General features: G+C 39.4%; 1 protein-coding gene across 2 annotated transcripts in view; it reads left to right on the forward strand.

Moving 5' to 3' along the window:
- The window catches only part of LOC132228136 (protein POLR1D), a 58,425-nt gene extending 41,462 nt beyond the window's left edge, over nucleotides 1-16,963 (forward strand). For both annotated transcript variants that reach the window (XM_059684073.1, XM_059684074.1), the window contains one exon: nucleotides 15,838-16,963. In XM_059684073.1, coding sequence (XP_059540056.1) covers nucleotides 15,838-16,105 — 268 coding nt within the window. In that variant the 3' untranslated portion in view covers nucleotides 16,106-16,963. The remainder of the gene's footprint in view (nucleotides 1-15,837) is intronic.
- Nucleotides 16,964-18,614: the final 1,651 nt, after the last annotated feature.

The raw sequence follows: 18,614 nt of genomic DNA on the forward strand, positions 1-18,614 counted from the left end.
ATATCCTTGGGTAAGGATTGGAAAAAAGAAAGAAAAATATCCATGGGAGAGGATTAAAGGGAAAGAAAGAAGAAAAAGTAAAATAGAGCTGGTTAAAAGTTAGTAATATAAATAAAGGAAAAAATTAGCCCTAAGAATAAAGTCTACTGTTTTAAGCATTTCTTTAGCAATAGCATTCCCATTCAATAAATATGCTGATTTTAGATCTTTTATCTACAATTTAAAATTTATTATGATGGAGTATTGTGAGCCATTAAAAAGTAAAATATAAAAATAGAATTCCTGTCAAGATGGCAGAATAGGTAAAGGCTGTGCTCACCTCCTCCCATGCACATCATAATTACAACTAAAATATAGAACAACCATCATTAAGAACTTCCTGAAGATTAGCTGAACAGAAGTCTGAAAACTAAGGATATACAAAAGAAGCTATGTGGAAACTGGTAGAAGGGATTGACACATGAAACAGGCAGGCCCCACAACTATGGTGGCCATTAAGAAACAGGAGGGATATCTTTACTGTGGAGATCCCCCCTGAGGAGTAAGGGGTCCCAGCCTCACAATAGACTCCTCCATCCCAGGGTTTTAGTTTGGGGAAGCGAAGTCCCCATAACATCTGGCTCTGAAAACCATCAGGGATTGTGGCTGAGTGAGATAAAGGGCTGCAGGAGTCCCAGATGTTCCTCTAAAGCAGGGGTAGAGAATGTCCGGCCTCCAGGCCATATAAGACCGAAAAATCATTTGGTCTGGCCCTGCTAAGGCATTAGGGGTGAGTTAATTTGACCAAATATAGTAGGCTACTTTTTAAGTGGATAATTTTGTATGGCCTGAAAATTATGTTATAAATATCCAAACGGCCCTTGGCAGAAAAAAGGTTCCCCACCCCTGCTCTAAAGGGCCTGCATGGACTTAATCAGTGACAGACTCACTTACTCTAAGCTCCAGCAGCTAGAAAAGTACCAGGGACTTATCAGGGAGAATTAAATTATCTGGCTTCAGAGGAAGGGCTGAAGGGGTAGCTTTCTCCCAGATAGAATTGCAGGCAGACACATTTTCCTTTGTTAAGCCCTCCCCCAACAGAGCCTGCTGTCTCCATCAACCTGGTTAACACGTTCACTTGGTGATTCCATAGACCCTGCCCCACCCAACTTGCAGGCTCTCCCAAACCACTTCCAGTGGCTTTTCCAGACAAATGGCTAGTGTCAGGTCACTCTGAGGACTTTTCCTAAAATGTCTCAAAGGTTCACAAACCCCAAACGAGCAGCAGCTGGCCTCAGCCATAAGCTGCCCAATAATAGGCAGTAATGAATGCTGGCCTTGGTTCCAAGCTTAGCCTCACTAGGCACCTCCAAGCCCAGTAAGTAGCAACCTTCTCAGATCACTTTGTAGTTCATGTCAGATGACCCAAGGCCAGACACAGGCAGCAGCTGACCTTGGCCTACACCAGAACCCCTCCCACGAGGACCCAGAACTAACACACCTGGTCAGGTTCAGACCACACCAGAGCATCATCCAGCCACCTCCACAAACCACACACCCAGAGGGCAGACTTAGCAGGTGCCAGAGCTCCACTTAAGTGACTCCTGCTCCATGGGGTCACAACTCCTCCACTGTAATCATGGTCATTCCTCCAATCAGCCTGAGGGTCAGTCCCTCTCATTGATGTGCTAACAGGAATCAAGGCTCAACTACAGCAGGAAGCAACACACCTGGAGCACCTGCTCAGGTGACCAGGGAGACTATCACCAGGCCCCACCATGCACCTACTACATAAGGCCACTCTATCAAGACCAGGAGATATAGCAGATTTACTTTATATATAGAAACAAACAGAGTCCGTCAAAATGAGGAGACAAAGAAACATGTCTCAAATGAAAGAGCAGAACAAAACTCAAGAAAAAGTACTCAGCAAAATGGAGATAAGCAATCTACCTTGCAGAGCTCAAAACACTGGTTATAAGGATGCTTAGTGAACTTAGGAGAAGAGTAGATGAACTCAGTGAGAACTTTAATAAAGAGATGGAAAACAGCCCAGCCGGTGTGGCTCAGTGGCTGAGCATTGACCTATGAGCCAGGAGGTCATGGTTCAATTCCTGATCAGGAAGCAAAGTCCCCATAACTTCAGGCTCTGAAAACATGCCCAGGTTGCAGGCTCAATCCCCAATAGAGGGCATGCAGGAGGCAGCCGATCAATGATTCTCCCTTATTATTGATTTTTCTCTCTCTCTCCCTGTCCCTTCCTCTCTGAAATCAATTTTTAAACATTTTTTTAAAACATAGAGAACATAAAAATGAAGATAGAAAACTTAAGAAAGAACCAATCAGAAATGAAGAATACACTAACTGAAATGAAGAATACATTACAGGGAATAGTAGAGTAGATGAAGAAGAGAATCAAATCAGCAATTTGAAAGAAAAAGGAAGCAGAAAGCACCCAATCAGAACAGGCAAAAGAAAAAAATATTTTAAAAAATGAGGATAGCCTTAGCCAGTCTGGTTCAGTGGATAGAGTGTCAGCCTGCGGACCGAAGTGTCCCAGGTTTGTTTCCAGTCAAGGGCATGAACCTCAGTTGTAGGCTCCTCTCCAGCTCAGGCTTTGTTCAGGTTGCGTCCAGGAGGCAACCAATCGATGTGTTTCTCTCACATTGATGTTTCTCTCTGTCTTTCCCTCTCTCTTCCACTTTCTCTAAAAATCAATGGAAAAATATCCTTGGATGAGGATTAAAAAAATAAAAATGAGGATAGTTTAAGGGGCTTCTGGAACAACATCAAGCATGCCAACATCCACATCATAGGAGTAACAGAAGGAGAAGAGAACAGGGGATTGAAACGTCTTGAAAGAAACAATGACACAGCCCTGGCTAAGTGGATAGAGCCTCGGCTTGTGGACAAAAGGGTCCTGGGTTCACTTCCGGTCAAGTGCATGTACCTCAGTTGCAGGCTCCTCCCCAGCCCAGGCCCTGGGCTCGAGCAGTAGGCAACCAATATGGAAAAATATCCTCGGGTAAGGATTAAAAAGAAATAATGACAAAAAACTTCCCTAACCTGGAGAAGGAAATAAGACATACAAATACAGGGAGCACAAGAGTCCCAAATAAAACAAACCCCAAGAGGCTCATACCAAGATGTATCATAATTAAAACGTCAAAGGTTAGAGACAAAGAGAATCTTAACACATTTCGTACCGCTCCGGAGTTTTCTCGTGTTTCGCGTGCCGTCTGTTAAGGACCGCTCACAAGTATTCTCGTTTTTCACGCCCATGGAAAAAGGAGCAAATCGAGATACTTATGTAAATTTTGTTTGGTCTCTCTTCATAAAGGAAAATGTTTTATGCAGTACCATATGTTAAAAAAGTACTAGGAACTTTAATTGTTTAATTGTTTTTGTAAATAAAAATGTTATAATTATTGAAAAACAACACCTAAAGTGCATTATGATGATTTAAATAACGTTCACTTTGCCCAAAAATGTGCAGTCCCTGGCGTATGTCTTACAGATTTCTATGTGGTATGCAATGTGTTAAAAGTAGTAAGAGATAAGCAGTTAGTAAAAGAGAGCTCCCTTAAGACTGTCAGCTGACTTCTGAACAGGAAATTTGCAGACCAGAAGGGAGTGGCATGAAATACTCTAAGTGAAGAAAAGAAAAGACTTGTAACCAAGATTACTCTACCCAGCAAAGCTATCATTTATCATTTAAGGAGAGATAAGGAGCTTCCCAGGTAAGAAACAGCAAAAGGAATTCATCACCACCAAACCAGTATTACAAGAAATGTTTAAGAGACTTCTTTAAAGAAAAAGAAGAAAAAAATAAGATAAAAAATATGAATAATAAAATGGTAATAACTACTTAATGTAATTCTTAACTTAATAAAGAGTCAGTCTAAAAATGGACAAAGCATTTGAGTAAATATTTCATCAAAAATGATACAAGATTGTCCAATAAGCATATGAAAAGATGCTCAAATCATTAGTTATTAGGAAAAAGCAGATTAAAGTGACAGCTACCACAATACATGCACTAGAATGGCTTAAACAAAAAATAAAAAATAAAAAAACTTCCAGTACTAAATAAAGGTGAAGATGTGGAATAACTAGTTGGTGGAAATGTGAAATCATATAGCCACTTTAAAAAACAGTTGACAGTTTCTTACATAAATACATTCATAATTCTTCTAACCAAGTTCCAGAGAATTGGAAATTTAAGCACACACAAAAATCTGTACTGAAATGTTCCTAGCAGATTTATTCATGATAGTTCAAAACTGGAAATAACCCAAATATCCATTAGTTGATTAATGGATAAACAAATGGTGGTTATACCCATACATTGAATACTAGTCAGTAGTAAAAAGGAAAAGAACTACTGATGCTCACTGCATAGATGTAATCTCAAAAGGACTGTGTTAAGTGAAAGAACCCAGACACAAAACATCACACAGATTCCATTCATGTGACATTTAGAAAAGCTAGAACAGATCATTGTTTCCCAGGAAGTGGGGGTAAAAGGGAGGGATTTACTACAGAACTTTTACAAATGATAGAAATGTTCTATATCTTGGTAATTGCAAGACTTCATACATTTGTCAAAACTTGTAACCCTATTAAAAGGATAAATTTTATTCTGTATAAATTATACCTCTGAACCTGGTTAAAAAGAAAATAATGTCATCATCTTACCATCCCTAAAGATAGTCTAAATCTAGGTAAAGGTCATCAGTGGCTGTTAAATTTATCAGATAAAAAATTGATAGGGAACTTCCTGATGACTGAGTCAGGCTGACAGCACCTGAACTCATTGATCAATCTTTGCACCACTGTAGGAAGAGCATAGCACCACTTAAAACATCCTTGTCAAAAAATTGAACTCAAGTAAGGTTAAGTCTCCAGTTACAACTACTAGTTTGCAGGGAATACAGAGGGCAGAGAAACATGTTAAATGACACTATTCGGATAAAATCACACACAAAAAGTGGGGAATTCTACAGAACAAACAACCTAGTTTCTTTAACAACTGGATTGCAAGGAGAAAAGGAGGAAGAGGAGTATCCTATGAATTAATAGATTTGAGACACATCAAGTAAAATGTGTAGTCTGTTAGAATCCTTATCCAAACTAACAAGTGGGGGTATTTGATGATATTAAGGAATTAATGTTGATTTTTTTTTATATGTGAAAATGGTATTGCTGTTATTTTATTTTTTTAAAGCTATTATTTTTTAGAAAATCACCCTGATGTATTTTATGGATGAAGAGATATAATAAAAGGAAATAATCCAGTGTGAGTCTATCTGTATCTAACACAGATTCAATAAAATACCTACCTCCTGGAAGGACAATTGTAAAACGTCAGTAAGATTATATGTCTGAAAACCCTCAGCATGGTTTCTGACATGGAACAATCAGTTAATGTTAGTTAAATCTGCTCATCTTTCTAGTTGTCTGTCCTTTACTGAGATAAACTGCCTCTGCTAATGGGAATCACATTAGTACAAAATTTATTAGGGGCAGGCTGCTTTGATTTTTGGTTTAAAGCAGGACCTTCATCGGCCCAATCTAAAGAATTAGCATACAGTAAAATCATAAATTCAGATGACTTGACAAGTGAAGAAGAAAATATCAGAGTTCTTGCTACATGAGGAGTGTTCAAGATCATTTTTTCTAGGCAGCTGGAAGTCATTCATTCTGACCACCCTAGTGCCACGTATTGGCTCAGTAGAACTTTCTGGTAGTACAATAACTAGTTTATCAGTGTCAGCTCTGTGCCCCCTTTGGAGAGTTACCACATGTACAAACCATCTTGAGATTTATGAAAGTGTCGATGGACTCTTTGGGTAACATTTCAGTTAGGTTGGAGTTCCCAAAGTTATGGAGGACCCAGGTTCCTTTCAGTTTTCAAATCTCCCAGCTATAGAGTGTCATTCTTTTCCACATGATCTAATATAGTAGCAACTATTAAAATCCACATTTTAGTTAGCAGAAAGGAAGAAGAAAAGAAAGAAAGCAAACCTCTCCTTTTAAGGACACTTCCTAGAAGTTGTGTATACCATTTCTACATTATACCCATTGGCCAGAATTTAGTTCCATGTCTACCTAGCTTCAAGGCAAGAAATTTAGGGGTTTCTGCGGGGGGAGGCGGGGGGCGTTCCCAGGCAGTCATGTGCCAGATAAATATCTGTGGTGCTTTACTACTGAAGAACAAAAGAATGGATATTGGGGGGGAAGGGGGACAACTAGCAGTCCCTTCCCATAACGGAGAGAGAAGCATGTTGGAAAGGAAGTAAAAGATGGCAGGAAAAGTAAGATATTCCAAAATTATAAGTCCTGGGAAAACAGGATATGAAACTTACATTTTACCATTAGTCTACATTGTTAGTTTTCTCAATTGTCTTATAACAATGGTCCTCAAACTTTTTGGTTTTAGGAAACTTTATAGTCTTAAAATTTATTGAGGACCCTAAAGAATTTTTCTTATATGGGTTATATCTATCTATATTTGCTGTGTTGAGCAATTCTTACAGTATTTATTAATTCATTTTAAAATAGTAATAAACCCATCACATATTAAGGTAAAGAATATTTTTATAAATATAACAAAATATGTATATTGAGTAGAGTGGTATTGTTTAATGTTTTTGCAAACCTCTTTAATGTCTGGCTTATAAAAGATACATGGAATTTCATATCTGCTTCTGCAGTCAATCTGTTGTAATAGGTTTTTTTGGTTGAAGTAGATGAAGAAAATCTGACCTCACACAAATATGTCTTTGGAAAAAGAAGTATTTCAATGGCCTTTTCAGAAAACTGTGATATTCTTTAATACTACATCAAAACTTTGCAAGTAACCTCAACAAGTGGTAGTTCCCTTCTTTCTCAAAAAAAAATTTTTTTTTTCTTTTACTGATTAATCTTAGGGACAGGGAAGAAGGGAGAGAGGGAGGGAGGGAGATTTGTTGTTTCACTTACATATACATTCATTGGTTGATTCTTGTATGTGTCCTGACCAGGGATTGAACCTGCAACTTTGGCATATCCAGCCAGGGCAAGGGGTAGTTTCTTAACATTCTTTTTAATAATGTGAGCTTTTCATTTCTATTATAATAAAACCCCTTGATCTATCTTGCACTTTGACTGGATCTTCTTCTCATGCATGATTTTGTAATATCATAAATTGGTCAACTAGAAAATACTGGTTCACTGTGCTATGAAGATCTTTCAAATGTTGACACATTTCATTATGTAATATTTTTTAGTATATGTGCTGCCGAAGCGAGCACATCATTATGTAATATTTTTAAAAAACACATTGGTAAATATCACCACTAATCTCACCAGAAAAGTCTTTTAAGTTTTAGGAACCAATCAAGTTCAAAGTTTTCCAGAACTCTAATTATCTTTCACTTGAAAACACCAATTTTATAATTGGCAATGAACACTGAGCTCTTAGTCCAAAACCCTAAGGATGTGGGCTATAAAAGGTCTGGCCCAAGCACAACCATGACTTGCTTCTGCTCTCTGGTGCTGGGCCAAGAACAGCTTCCCTTCGTGCTCATCCTGAGAGATTCTCTCTCTCTCTCTCTCTCTCTCTCTCTCTCTCTCTCTCTCTCTCTCTCTCTCTCTCTTAAATAGAAACATTCAAGCACTAATCCATTGGTTCCCAAACTTATCTGCACAGTTCAAATCATCTGGGAAACTTTTTTTAAAAATATATATGTTTTATTGATTTTTTACAGAGAGGAAGGGAGAGGGACAGAGAGTCAGAAACATCGATGAGAGAGAAACATCGATCAGCTGCCTCCTGCACACCCCCTACAGGGGATGTGCCTGCAACCAAGGTACATGCCCTTGACTGGAATCGAACCCAGGACCCTTCAGTCCCCAGGCCGATGCTTTATCCACTGAGCCAAACTGATCAGGGCTCATCTGGGAAACTTTCAAAAATACATGTCTGTGTCCCACTGTCAAAGACTATTAGTTTGGGGTATGGCCTGAGTTTTGGAGTTTTAAAAAGTCACCCAGGAGCCCTAGCTGGTTTGGCTCAGTGGATAGAGCTTAGGCCTGCAGACTAAAGGGTCCCAGGTTCGATTCCGATCGAGGGCACATGTCGGAGTTGTGGACTCAAGCCCCAATAGGGGGCGTACAGGAAGCACCCGATCAATGATTTTCATCATTGATGTTTCTATCTCTCTCTCCCTTTACCTTCTCTGAAATCAATTATAATTGGTCAGGGACAGGGACAGTGTGATCCTAAAGTGCACACAAATATGAAAACCACTACACTGATCCCTATTTATTAAAAGGAATGATACCAACCTGCTCTGCAGAGTTCAGTGCGTCCCCATACTCGGTTAGCCAGGTGTCCAGCCATAGGTGTCCCTAGCCCCCCATCCCTGTCAAGTAGACTTCCTTGGGCAGATCTCTAAGGAGTAGACAATTTTATTTACTAGAAAGTCTGTTTTTCTAAGCATCTAGAAGACTTTTATATTTGCTTTAAAATAGAACAGGAATAAGTGGCATTACTTTTTCCTCTTGGATATTCCATAAAGTGATCTTAGTGAGGTAGTTGAGTCATTGCCAAAAAGAAATTGCTGAACTAAAAAAAATTCAAGTACGATGCCATTTTTATTTTATTAAAAAAAAAAGACCATTTGACGCTCTATACTTTCTGAATGTATTTCAGAAAAGAATCTCTTTAGAAGTGTCCTTTAGAAGAGACCTTGGAAAAGCTAAAATATTGCCATATTACTTGCACCGATTTCAGAAATATGCCCAGCTTCATTGTCTACAATGCTGTTTTTATTCTGTTCATATTCACTTTAGCTTGTCTATACCCAGTATAATTTTTTAGTCTAATGCCTGTGGAATTTCAGCCTTATATGTGGCAAGGCTTATTTTTTGATACAAAAAATTCCAAAGATCTAATCTGACAGAAAATGATTCTCCAGTTTTCTTGACCCAGTTGTTTTAAGGCAGGGGTGGGAACCTTTTTTCTGCCAACGACCATTTGGACATTTATAACATTTGTGGGCCATACAAAATTATCAGCTTAAAAATTATAGTATATATCTAGAAACAAAGAAGTGAAGTTCTAGTCCCATGAGAACTTCACTTTTTGTGTAAAGGGACAAGTGGCAGTATTTCAGAGCCAGATGTTCCCCACCCCTGTTTTAAGAGGAGTGACATTTTGGGCTTTTCTGTTTTGGCATGGGGTCAATCTGGTGATAAGGGGAACCATCACTTACATTGTTCTTCTATTTTATATATATATACACACACATACACACACACACACACATACATACATACAGATATATATATACATATACACACACACACACACATACATATATTTAAATTGATTTCAGAGAGGAAGGGAGAGAGAGAGAAGCATCAATGGTGAGAATCATTGATTGGCTGCCTCCTGCATGTCCCCCCACTGGGGATCAAGCCTGCAACCTGGGCATGTGCCTCAACCAGGAATCGAACCATGACCTCCTGGTTCATAGGTTGACTCTCAACCACTGAGCCTCAATGGCCGAGCTGTTCTTCTATTTTATGTCATCAGCTTTTGGTTATTGGAAAGCACATGATTTCTCTGGTCTTTATTTAGGCATGTGTTTTTTTACTTATTTGAATATTCACAGAGTACCAGTAGGTATGTTAAGAGGTCAGGCACTGGTAGTAGTAAAGAAGGCACTCTCCTGGTGGAAAGGGACAAGTGAGCAGGTGAGCTCAGTGCAGCAGCTAGAAAGAGAAAGGGCTCCAATTTCAGAGTGACACCTGGATGAGGCTCTTGGCAGTATTTCAGGACCACAGAGATCCAAAGCTTTTTACTTCATAGTTTAAGAACATGGGGCCCAAAGACATGCCTAGGCCTTGGCTAGCCAACTGCTGATGGGACTAGAACTTCACTTCTTTGTCTCTAGCTATATACTTCCTCTCTTCTGTGGATCATTGTCTGTTAACATCAAAACATCACCAATGCTTCATGCCCCTGCTTCCCACTTTCCTTTCGTATCCAATTCTGAAAGTGCAACAGAGAGCCGAGAACGTGTTTCGGTTGGATCAGGTAGCTGTGTAAATGCTTTGAGCTACAGAGGGTGCAGGCGGCCAAGGAGATAGCCTGTTGTCTATCCCAGTACACCACTGTGTATAAGTCGGCTTCTGAACTTCATCTTCCCATAGCTTCTTCCTCTTGGTAGTCCTCTAAAAAACATAAATACTGAGACAGGTCTAGTATTTATCTTTACTTCCGGACCTTGCCTAATGCCTTACATATGAAAGATTCTCAGATTTATAAAAATAAATAGTATAGCCATGTACATCTATGTTACTTTTAGGTGTAGTGTTACAGGCAGAGTGCAGTGAAAAACCTACATGGGCCTCAGGACTGTTGTATGCAGGGTAATTAAGGATTAACATTTTGGTAATGGGGAGCGTAATACTATAAAAGAATTTCTCATGTGGCCACATGCTGAGGCATTTGATTGCCAAATTACAAACCACCCTGGGTGGTATGATAGTTGTGGCAGCATTAAACAACAAAGTGAGTTGTGATCAACCACAGCCTCGGGATTTGAAATATTGCCCTTGTTTCATAGCATGTTGGAAGCATAGTTGCACTTGTTTCTACTGGTGTTACTTTAAACTTATATCCATGAGTGTGCACAGTTATGTACAGAATGGAAGATAAAATGCTATCTGCTGGTGTGCGGATGAGTTTGGCTGTAGAATAAAGGAATGCATTGGGATGCATCACCTGGAACCTTGCTTTCATGATCCCAAGGCCTCTATTTACCTAACCAGAAAAATAAGAACCATAATTTCTCACTCCCTGTTGCACTTCCTAAATAGCGAAGTCAATTCAAGTATGTGGGCAGTTCTCTGCCTTTGTCCTTGTTGACACTGTGTTCAGATCTGCCTCTTGGTGCCTGTCCTAGACGAAGAAGCCTCGGCTGCACACGGACTGATAGGCTTCTCATCTACGGTTTATTTCTGAACTGGTCTGGTAATTACCCATCTGATTAGACTGCAGCATGCCTTCCTTCTACCCTTCCTTCTCTAGGGTCAGACCCCTGGTTCCAATTCCAGCTCTATGCCCTATGGTTGGAGAAATGAAATGAGGTGACATTGGTAATATCATAGCACAGGTGATTGCTTCATAAGTGTTAGCATCACCATTGTTATTATTCTTTTTTTTAAATATATTTTTATTGATTTCAGAGAGAGAGAGATAGAAACATGAATGATGAGAGAGAAGCATTGACTGGCTTCCACCTGCACGTACCCTACTAGGAATTGAGCCCGCAACCTGGGCATGTGCCCTGATCAGGAATCCAACCATCACCTCCTGGTTCATAGGTCGACGCTCAACCACTGAGCCATGCTGGCTGGGCACCATTATTATTATTATTATTACTGGCTAGTGATCATGTGTCACTATTGGATGGGTCATATTCATGAAACTATTTTAGAAACCCAAAGTGGCAGGTTTAAATCTGTAGAATGCTACTACCTCCATCCTTCAGCAGGAGAGAGACAAAAGTCTTAAAATCTGGGGGGGGAAATCAATTTGTCTTCCCCTTTTTGCTTTCTAGGTTTATTATATAATTTACTGTTTTTCCTAAGTCAAGTATGATAACTGCAGGAAGAAAGTGGCTTATTTTTGCAAATTATGTTCTACAGTATGCCTACTCAAAAAAAAAAAAAGAAAAAAAGAAAGAAAAGAAAAGCTTACTGTCCTACCTAACCTTGATCAATCTTAGCCTCTCTATGGCAGATTCTCTGGAAATCTACCTCCCCAGTGGGTGCAGAGCCCTTCAGCACAGCTTCTGAGGTGATGCTTCAAAAGTAACGGGAATGGCTTCCCTTTTAAAGTTTAGCATAGACAGAATGCTGGGTCTTGAGTCCAATGGCGCTGTCAGGAGCACTTTCTATATTTAGAGTTTTATATCAATTTATGTTGTCAGTATCTGAAGTCTGGCTCTTCCCACATGAGCTAGTATAACTTTCTAAAACCAAAAATAAAAATAACTATTCAGGGTGAGAAAGTAGACATTGTGTGGGTCAGAGGTGCAGACAGGAAAGTGGCCGCCCTATCCTGTGGGCCTCCTTCAGTCCCCCACCCAAGCACGCCTTCAGCATCGCCAGTGACAGACACAGCAGACACATCAAGCAGCCTTACTGCAGGGCTCAGGGTTTTACCTCAATGCTGGTATGAAAAAGGCTGTAAAGCCATTGAGCTCGATACTCATTAATGTTACTCATCTAATGCTAGCTTGTCATGTCATCTCAAATACAGAAAAACATGGCTCTAACAAAGAGCTGAGAAAACAGGAAGGCAGAGAGATCAGTGAAATGAAGTAATATCCTGACATGATGCATGAGAACAGAGTAATTTTCTGAAGGGTGAACATAAAGAACATGAGCAGAGAATCTTAAATCTGGAAGGGACTGTGTAGACTACCTACTTACTTCAACCTTTAGTTTTATATCTGAGGATCATCTATGAACAGAGTTTAAAAAACATTAGGAAATGCAAGTTATAAGATCAGAGGTAACACCCAGTTTCCATTGACCCTGATATCCATGGAGAATTGAGATAGCCTGGAAATACTGAAACTTTTTCATTTTAGCTATTTTTATGAAAATTTCTATTAAATGTCCCATTAACTTTTTCTTGATAGTGTTTTTTTTTTCTTTTTTGATGTTTCTTATTGAGAAACATAAGATGTTCTACTCAGTTCTTGATTGGCTTATTCCAGATAATTTGAAACTGGGATGTTCGTTTGAGTTACCATCGTGGAAAAACTCTCTGGTATATTAATTTATTTGAGTGCTATATACTTTTTCATGAATAGAGAGTGATATAATAATAATATAGGCCTTTAATTCCTGGTTTAAAACTCTTGGATCCAGATTACCTTCTAAATTTAGATATGAATTTCACACTTTAGAAAGGTACAGGAGCACATATGGTGTGCACTAAAGGTACCCCTAGTGATACTTGCTCAACACATCATTTCTTCAGCAAAACGTATGAGTGCCTACCCTAAATGGACCAAAGACTGGACAGAAATACCCAGTGTGAGCTTAGGTCATTTTGCTGCCAAATGAGTTGTAGTGTCATAAAAACAACTTGATTTTCAGAGGTTTTTAAATTTTGGAATTGGGAATAAGAAATTATAGACCCAGAGGTAATGTGTATTAAAGATTTACCGTATGCCAGGCACTGTGCTAATAAGTGCTTTATGCATTATCTCATTAAAACCTAACAATAGCCTTACAAGGTAAATATTTCTGACTCCCATTTACAAACGGGGGAAACTGATTTACAGAGAAATTAAGTAACTTGCCCATATTCAGACAGCTAATTAAGTAGTAGAAGTAGGATATGCACCAAAGCTAACATTTACTGAGTGCTAGTTATAAATGAGGTGTTATTCTAAGTACTTGACATGTTCTCATTTGATCTGCATACATCCCTGTTGAGACAGGGAGCATGTTCTCTGACAGCTGTTGCTCTCCTTGAACTTGACCGTTCCCCAGCAGAACAAGAGCTCTGTTCATCTCGGCTAAGCAGGAGGTGTTAAAGATGATCTCACATGGGTGATAGCAAAATATAGTAGAACTCACCAGGAGTTACAAAGGCTTTGTTTTAAGACCCTGGATTATTGTCCCATTTGGCAATAATCATTTTTCCTCATATGTTTAATCGAGGGACAAGCTGACTAGATATACCAACACTGAGATGGCCCACTCCAATGAAAATACCCTAAATCCTTCTGGAGCTGGATAGTTTTCACCACTGTTCCTAGCCTTCAATATCCAAGGGATGTATGTGGGCCACGAGGGGCAGTAGCATTTTATATTACACGTTAAAGGATAGTGTTTCCTGCAGTCTAGCAGCGTTGTGCTGCTTTGTGACACCGGTGTGCCATACTCTTTTGAATCTTCACTGAGTTGGCAATCTAGTGGTTCAGGTTTCTTCACCAAAGTAGTACCTTGACTCTATGGAGCCACTGAAGTAAGAGCTTGGCCTGCCTGTCGTCACACACTCTTATTGTACAGAGCACCCAGTGCGGAGGTGCCTCCAGGAGGTATAAATGGCTTTGCCTTGTTACCACTGAGGCCGAATGATGCTGGTGTGCTTTTTCTGGAAGCTCAGTGAAGCTTGACAGAGCTACAGAGAGATAATCGTTTCGTCCCCCCAGTACTTGCAGACCTGTTTTTCTTCGCTCTTCGTTATCACCTTTCCTCTTTGCTCCTCATCTCATTTACTGTGGCTTCTAAACTCCAGTGCTAAACACCTCCCCCCCAAATTCCAGTGCCATTGCTACCTCTAAATGTCTCCGCTGCTGCTACTGCACTCCATTGTCCTTTCCTCTTGACATTCTCTTCTAGCTCATTCTGTGCTAGTTCATTCCCCTGCCACTTTTTCTGGCCTGAGCATGAACTGTGCCTAGCACATTGGGTGTATACACCATCCCTGATTCTTCTCAGATGTTTTCTCTGTCCATATAAGCTTAAGAGCTGCATATTTTCAGCAGGAGACATTTTTTTTTTCTCCTTCCAGATTCAATGCCATTCTGGTTGCTTGAGGTGGTCTGACCTCCCTATAGATTACACTAGGCTGATGATTGCTTATAATTCATTTACACAGTCATAGGCTACAAAATCACTACAGGGGGTGCTGGTGGAGTGATTTGGAAGTACTGTGTGAGATTTTCTTTGAAGTTTGATATAGAGATGAAGATTATAGAATCCTGCATTCATTTGAATACCAGTCAGCCCAGTATTGGGGATCAGTATCCACCTACAATTAGCTCATCATACAGCAAACCGCTCAAGGCCAAGTGAAATATGCAGGTTTTCATTTGTATGGGGTTTTCTTTTCCAAAATGATAGATTTGCTACACCTGAAAAATAAATACTGTGGTATATAAGCGTGACTCAGCATGTTAATTAGTTACATTCTCCCTCCTGGATAACCTTGAATCATGAAGCTACTCAGACATACACTGCACAGAAATGCAGCAAGAGGGTGGATGTGTGCACAGTGCTCCCCAACAGAGTAAAGGCGGCAGTCTTACAATAGAAAGTGACAGAGGTTTTTAAAAGGTAAAAGGTGATTATTGTATTTTTATGGACTTTTTTTAGATTTTTCAAAATATATTTTTATTGATTTCAGAGAGGAAGGGAGAGAGAGATACAAACATCAGTGATGAGAGAATCATTGATTGGCTGCCTCCTGCATGCCCCTTACTGGGGATCAAGCTCGCAACCTAGGCATGTGCCCTTGACCGAAATCAAACCCAGGACCTTTCAGTCCTATGGATTTTTTTTTTTTGGACAATTTTTATTTCTAGAGTAGATAGGTCATTTTGCACCAATATTCATGATTTAGCAGGGTATACTTTTTTCCCCTTGATAAGGGACTCATTTTTACTCTGGTAATTAAAATCAAGCCACAATGTATTTCACTCAAAATGCAGATTGTAGTCAAATCAGTCGCTTATTGTTTAAGAAGAAAATATTAAATGATTCATTTAATTTGCATTGCAGTCAATACCTGTACATACACACAGAAGTAGAAGAGTTAGTCCGAGTGAGGACGAAAGGGTAAAAGTGTTCAGATGAGGTCCAGGCCTCAGGAATTCCAAGCATCTTGCTTTCCCCTCTTGTACTCAGAGTTTACACTAGGTGGCACGCAAGGAAAGCTGAACGGGTTCAGAAACTTGGCTCTGTTGATAGGAACTCTTTGGCAGTAGCCATGCTTATGTTCTCAGCTTTGAAGTCAGCTATTTGATTTGTGATTTTTTCTTTTCCCCTAACCCCCAGGATGAAGTGTCCTCTTGCTGGTACCAATAAAAGATTTCTCATTAACACAATTAAGAACACACTTCCCTCCCAGAAAGAGCAAGATCATGAACAAAAAGAGGGCGATGAGGAACCTGCGAAGAGCCAGAACCAGAAAGAAGAAAGCCGAAAGAAGCACAGAGCCCACCCTTACAAGCACAGCTTCCAAGCTCGAGGCACAGCCAGTCATTCTCCACCGAGGAAGCGGAGCAGCCAGGACAAATATGAAAAGCGGTCACGCAAGCGATGAGGCAGGGAGGGAGAACCAGCAAGACTGTCCCCAGTCACAGTGCTGTTACATGTGGGAGACTGGGATGTGCAGAGGTTATTGAGGACATGCCCTGAGCTGACAGAGCAAACACCTAAAAGCATTTTTACAGTAGGTCCTTTGTCCTTGTGACAAGCAAAAATGACCTAGAAACTCTTCAAGGAAATTAGTACAAAGGAACTTGCTCTGAATATGTCTTGCCAGTGTAAGCTACTTCCGCAGTGTAGTATACATATGTATTGTTTCTATTCTATTTCATTTAGAAATTGATTCCAAAATAAATGTAGAACATAAAGGTTTGCAGAGATTGTTAAAACTAGTTTCTGGGGGTTTTTTTTGTTTTTTTTGGGTGTGCTGCAATTGTAGTCATTTCTCAGATTTTCTCAAAAAATGAAATACTTGTAAATCCTGTGTGTTACCTTTTGGAGTGACAAATCTAAAACTTAGAAATCATTTTTAAGAAAAGTATAGCTTTCCAAGGGCTAGAAATTTACCAAGAAACTCTTTGATAACTCTGCATTTGTTTTCCTTTAAGTGAACAATGTAGGAAACTCTCAGATGGCTTTGAATTTAGTGCTCCATCAATGGGCAGTGGTTAAAGATTGGCTCTGTTGTCCCTTGTGCACTCTCACACTCATTCCTGAGATAAAACAGTTTTTCTATAGTTAGTTTCTTTTGAATATATAAGTTTTAAGGGTGCTTTAAAAAGAAATCTCTCAAAAGTTAAAATGGACATAATTATTTTAATGCTATGTCTTATTTAGCTAAAGACCTATAATAACCACTCTTAATATAGGTGTTTCAGAAATCTTAATTTTAAATAAAAATGTGTTTACAATGCCCTTTTTTGTTGTTGTTTTTCAATATCAGTGTCACTGTTTTAACATACAATTAAAAACCTTCAAATCTGTATTCTTCCTTTTATACTCAGCAAAATGTCACCAAACACCCTTTTCCCAAGTCTACAAACGGAAGAAGAATCTGTCTCTCTCTGCCCCTCCCCAGTTTTCCAAAGCGGCTGAGCTTATGCCTGGCTGCTCCCAGATAATCACTCTGCCGCAGCCCTGCTCTCTGCTTCCTGGCAGCCAATAAAAGCCCTTTCTAAAAGCTAGAAAGGAGCACATCCGAAAAGTTCACTTTGGGCTGTTTATAGAGAAACCAGAATAGACTGTATTGCTCCCCCCCACCACACTGCTCTGCCACAACCTCAGTCTGCTCTGAGCTAAAGGCCCAAGAGAGACAAACCCAGAGCGCTCTCACTCCATCCACCCAAGACCCCGGGTCTCATCCTGCCACTCTCAAACACACAAAAGGAGTATGTGTATTCTTGGTTCATAAGACTTCATCCAAATTTAGTTATGCATTAGCCTATATTTGTGTTATGTTTGAAATGTTTCATATTTAAATCTTTATCAAAAATAGCTAGAGTTGTGAGGGTTTTTAAAATTCTTGTTATAATTAAATAAAGTTGAATTAAATAATTTGTCTATGCACTCTGTATAGAGCAAACTGGCAAGTTCATTGTTCTTTAAGGGGATGATTTTAATGAGCATATTCTTTACTCAAAAGTAAAGGAAGCTCTTTATCCTAATTATACTACCTTTCTTATATAGTAGTGCTAAAGGAGGAGTGTTCTACAAAATCATTTTCCCTTTAAAAAAAACTCTGTTCCTCGTCTATCTTTAAAACCATCAAGGGTAGCCATAGTTTCCCATATATAAATGTTAACAGCAAATTATCTGTTCCTATTCCATATCTATTCAGTAAATGTTAGGGAAGAATTGGGCCTGATATACACACCAGCTGCCTCCTACTTCTGTGGTTAACATACTGGCCCGGCAGAGAGCTTTTGTTCAGTGTTAGTATCCATTCCACAGTATATATTTAGAGATCGCACAGCTCAGGATAGAAGTTAGAGAAGTTAAACCTTAGTCCTGCTTCTGCCATCAGCTACCTGCGGAGCCTTATCTGGATCACTTCGGTCATCCTCCTCATCCATAACTAAAATGGTTGGACTGAGTCTAATTTTTAAATAAGTCGAGACAAAAGTGCAAAATGTTTACCCCTAAGTTTTAGGAACTGTTTTCATGCTTCCACTAGAAAGCAAACAAGATTTAGACACAAATGTGAATTAGCAGAATTTATTTTCTGTTTTACCTCATTTTAGAAAACATATTCCTAAGAAATGTGAATGAAAAGCTGTGGTGGCTCACCTGTTAGTGGTTGGTCTTTCTGAACAGCCCATGCATGATGCGGGAGGGGTCTGGGTGGGTGGTTTTACTTAGGGTAGGCTGAAACCTAAAGGACATTTTGTTGGTCTGATTCTGGAAGATGGCCCTGGAGTTTTGAATTTCCCTGTGATATTTGGGGGTTGGAGGGGGCATGGGTGTTACAGGGAGTAGAAGATCTGCCTCAAAGCTATTGGGTAAAATTTATCATTAATTATTGGTGTATTTATATACTTAGCATGGCACTTATATTTTTATATTAT

The sequence above is a fragment of the Myotis daubentonii genome, chromosome 2 (genome assembly GCF_963259705.1).
Source record: "Myotis daubentonii chromosome 2, mMyoDau2.1, whole genome shotgun sequence".
Classification (NCBI taxonomy): domain Eukaryota; kingdom Metazoa; phylum Chordata; class Mammalia; order Chiroptera; family Vespertilionidae; genus Myotis; species Myotis daubentonii.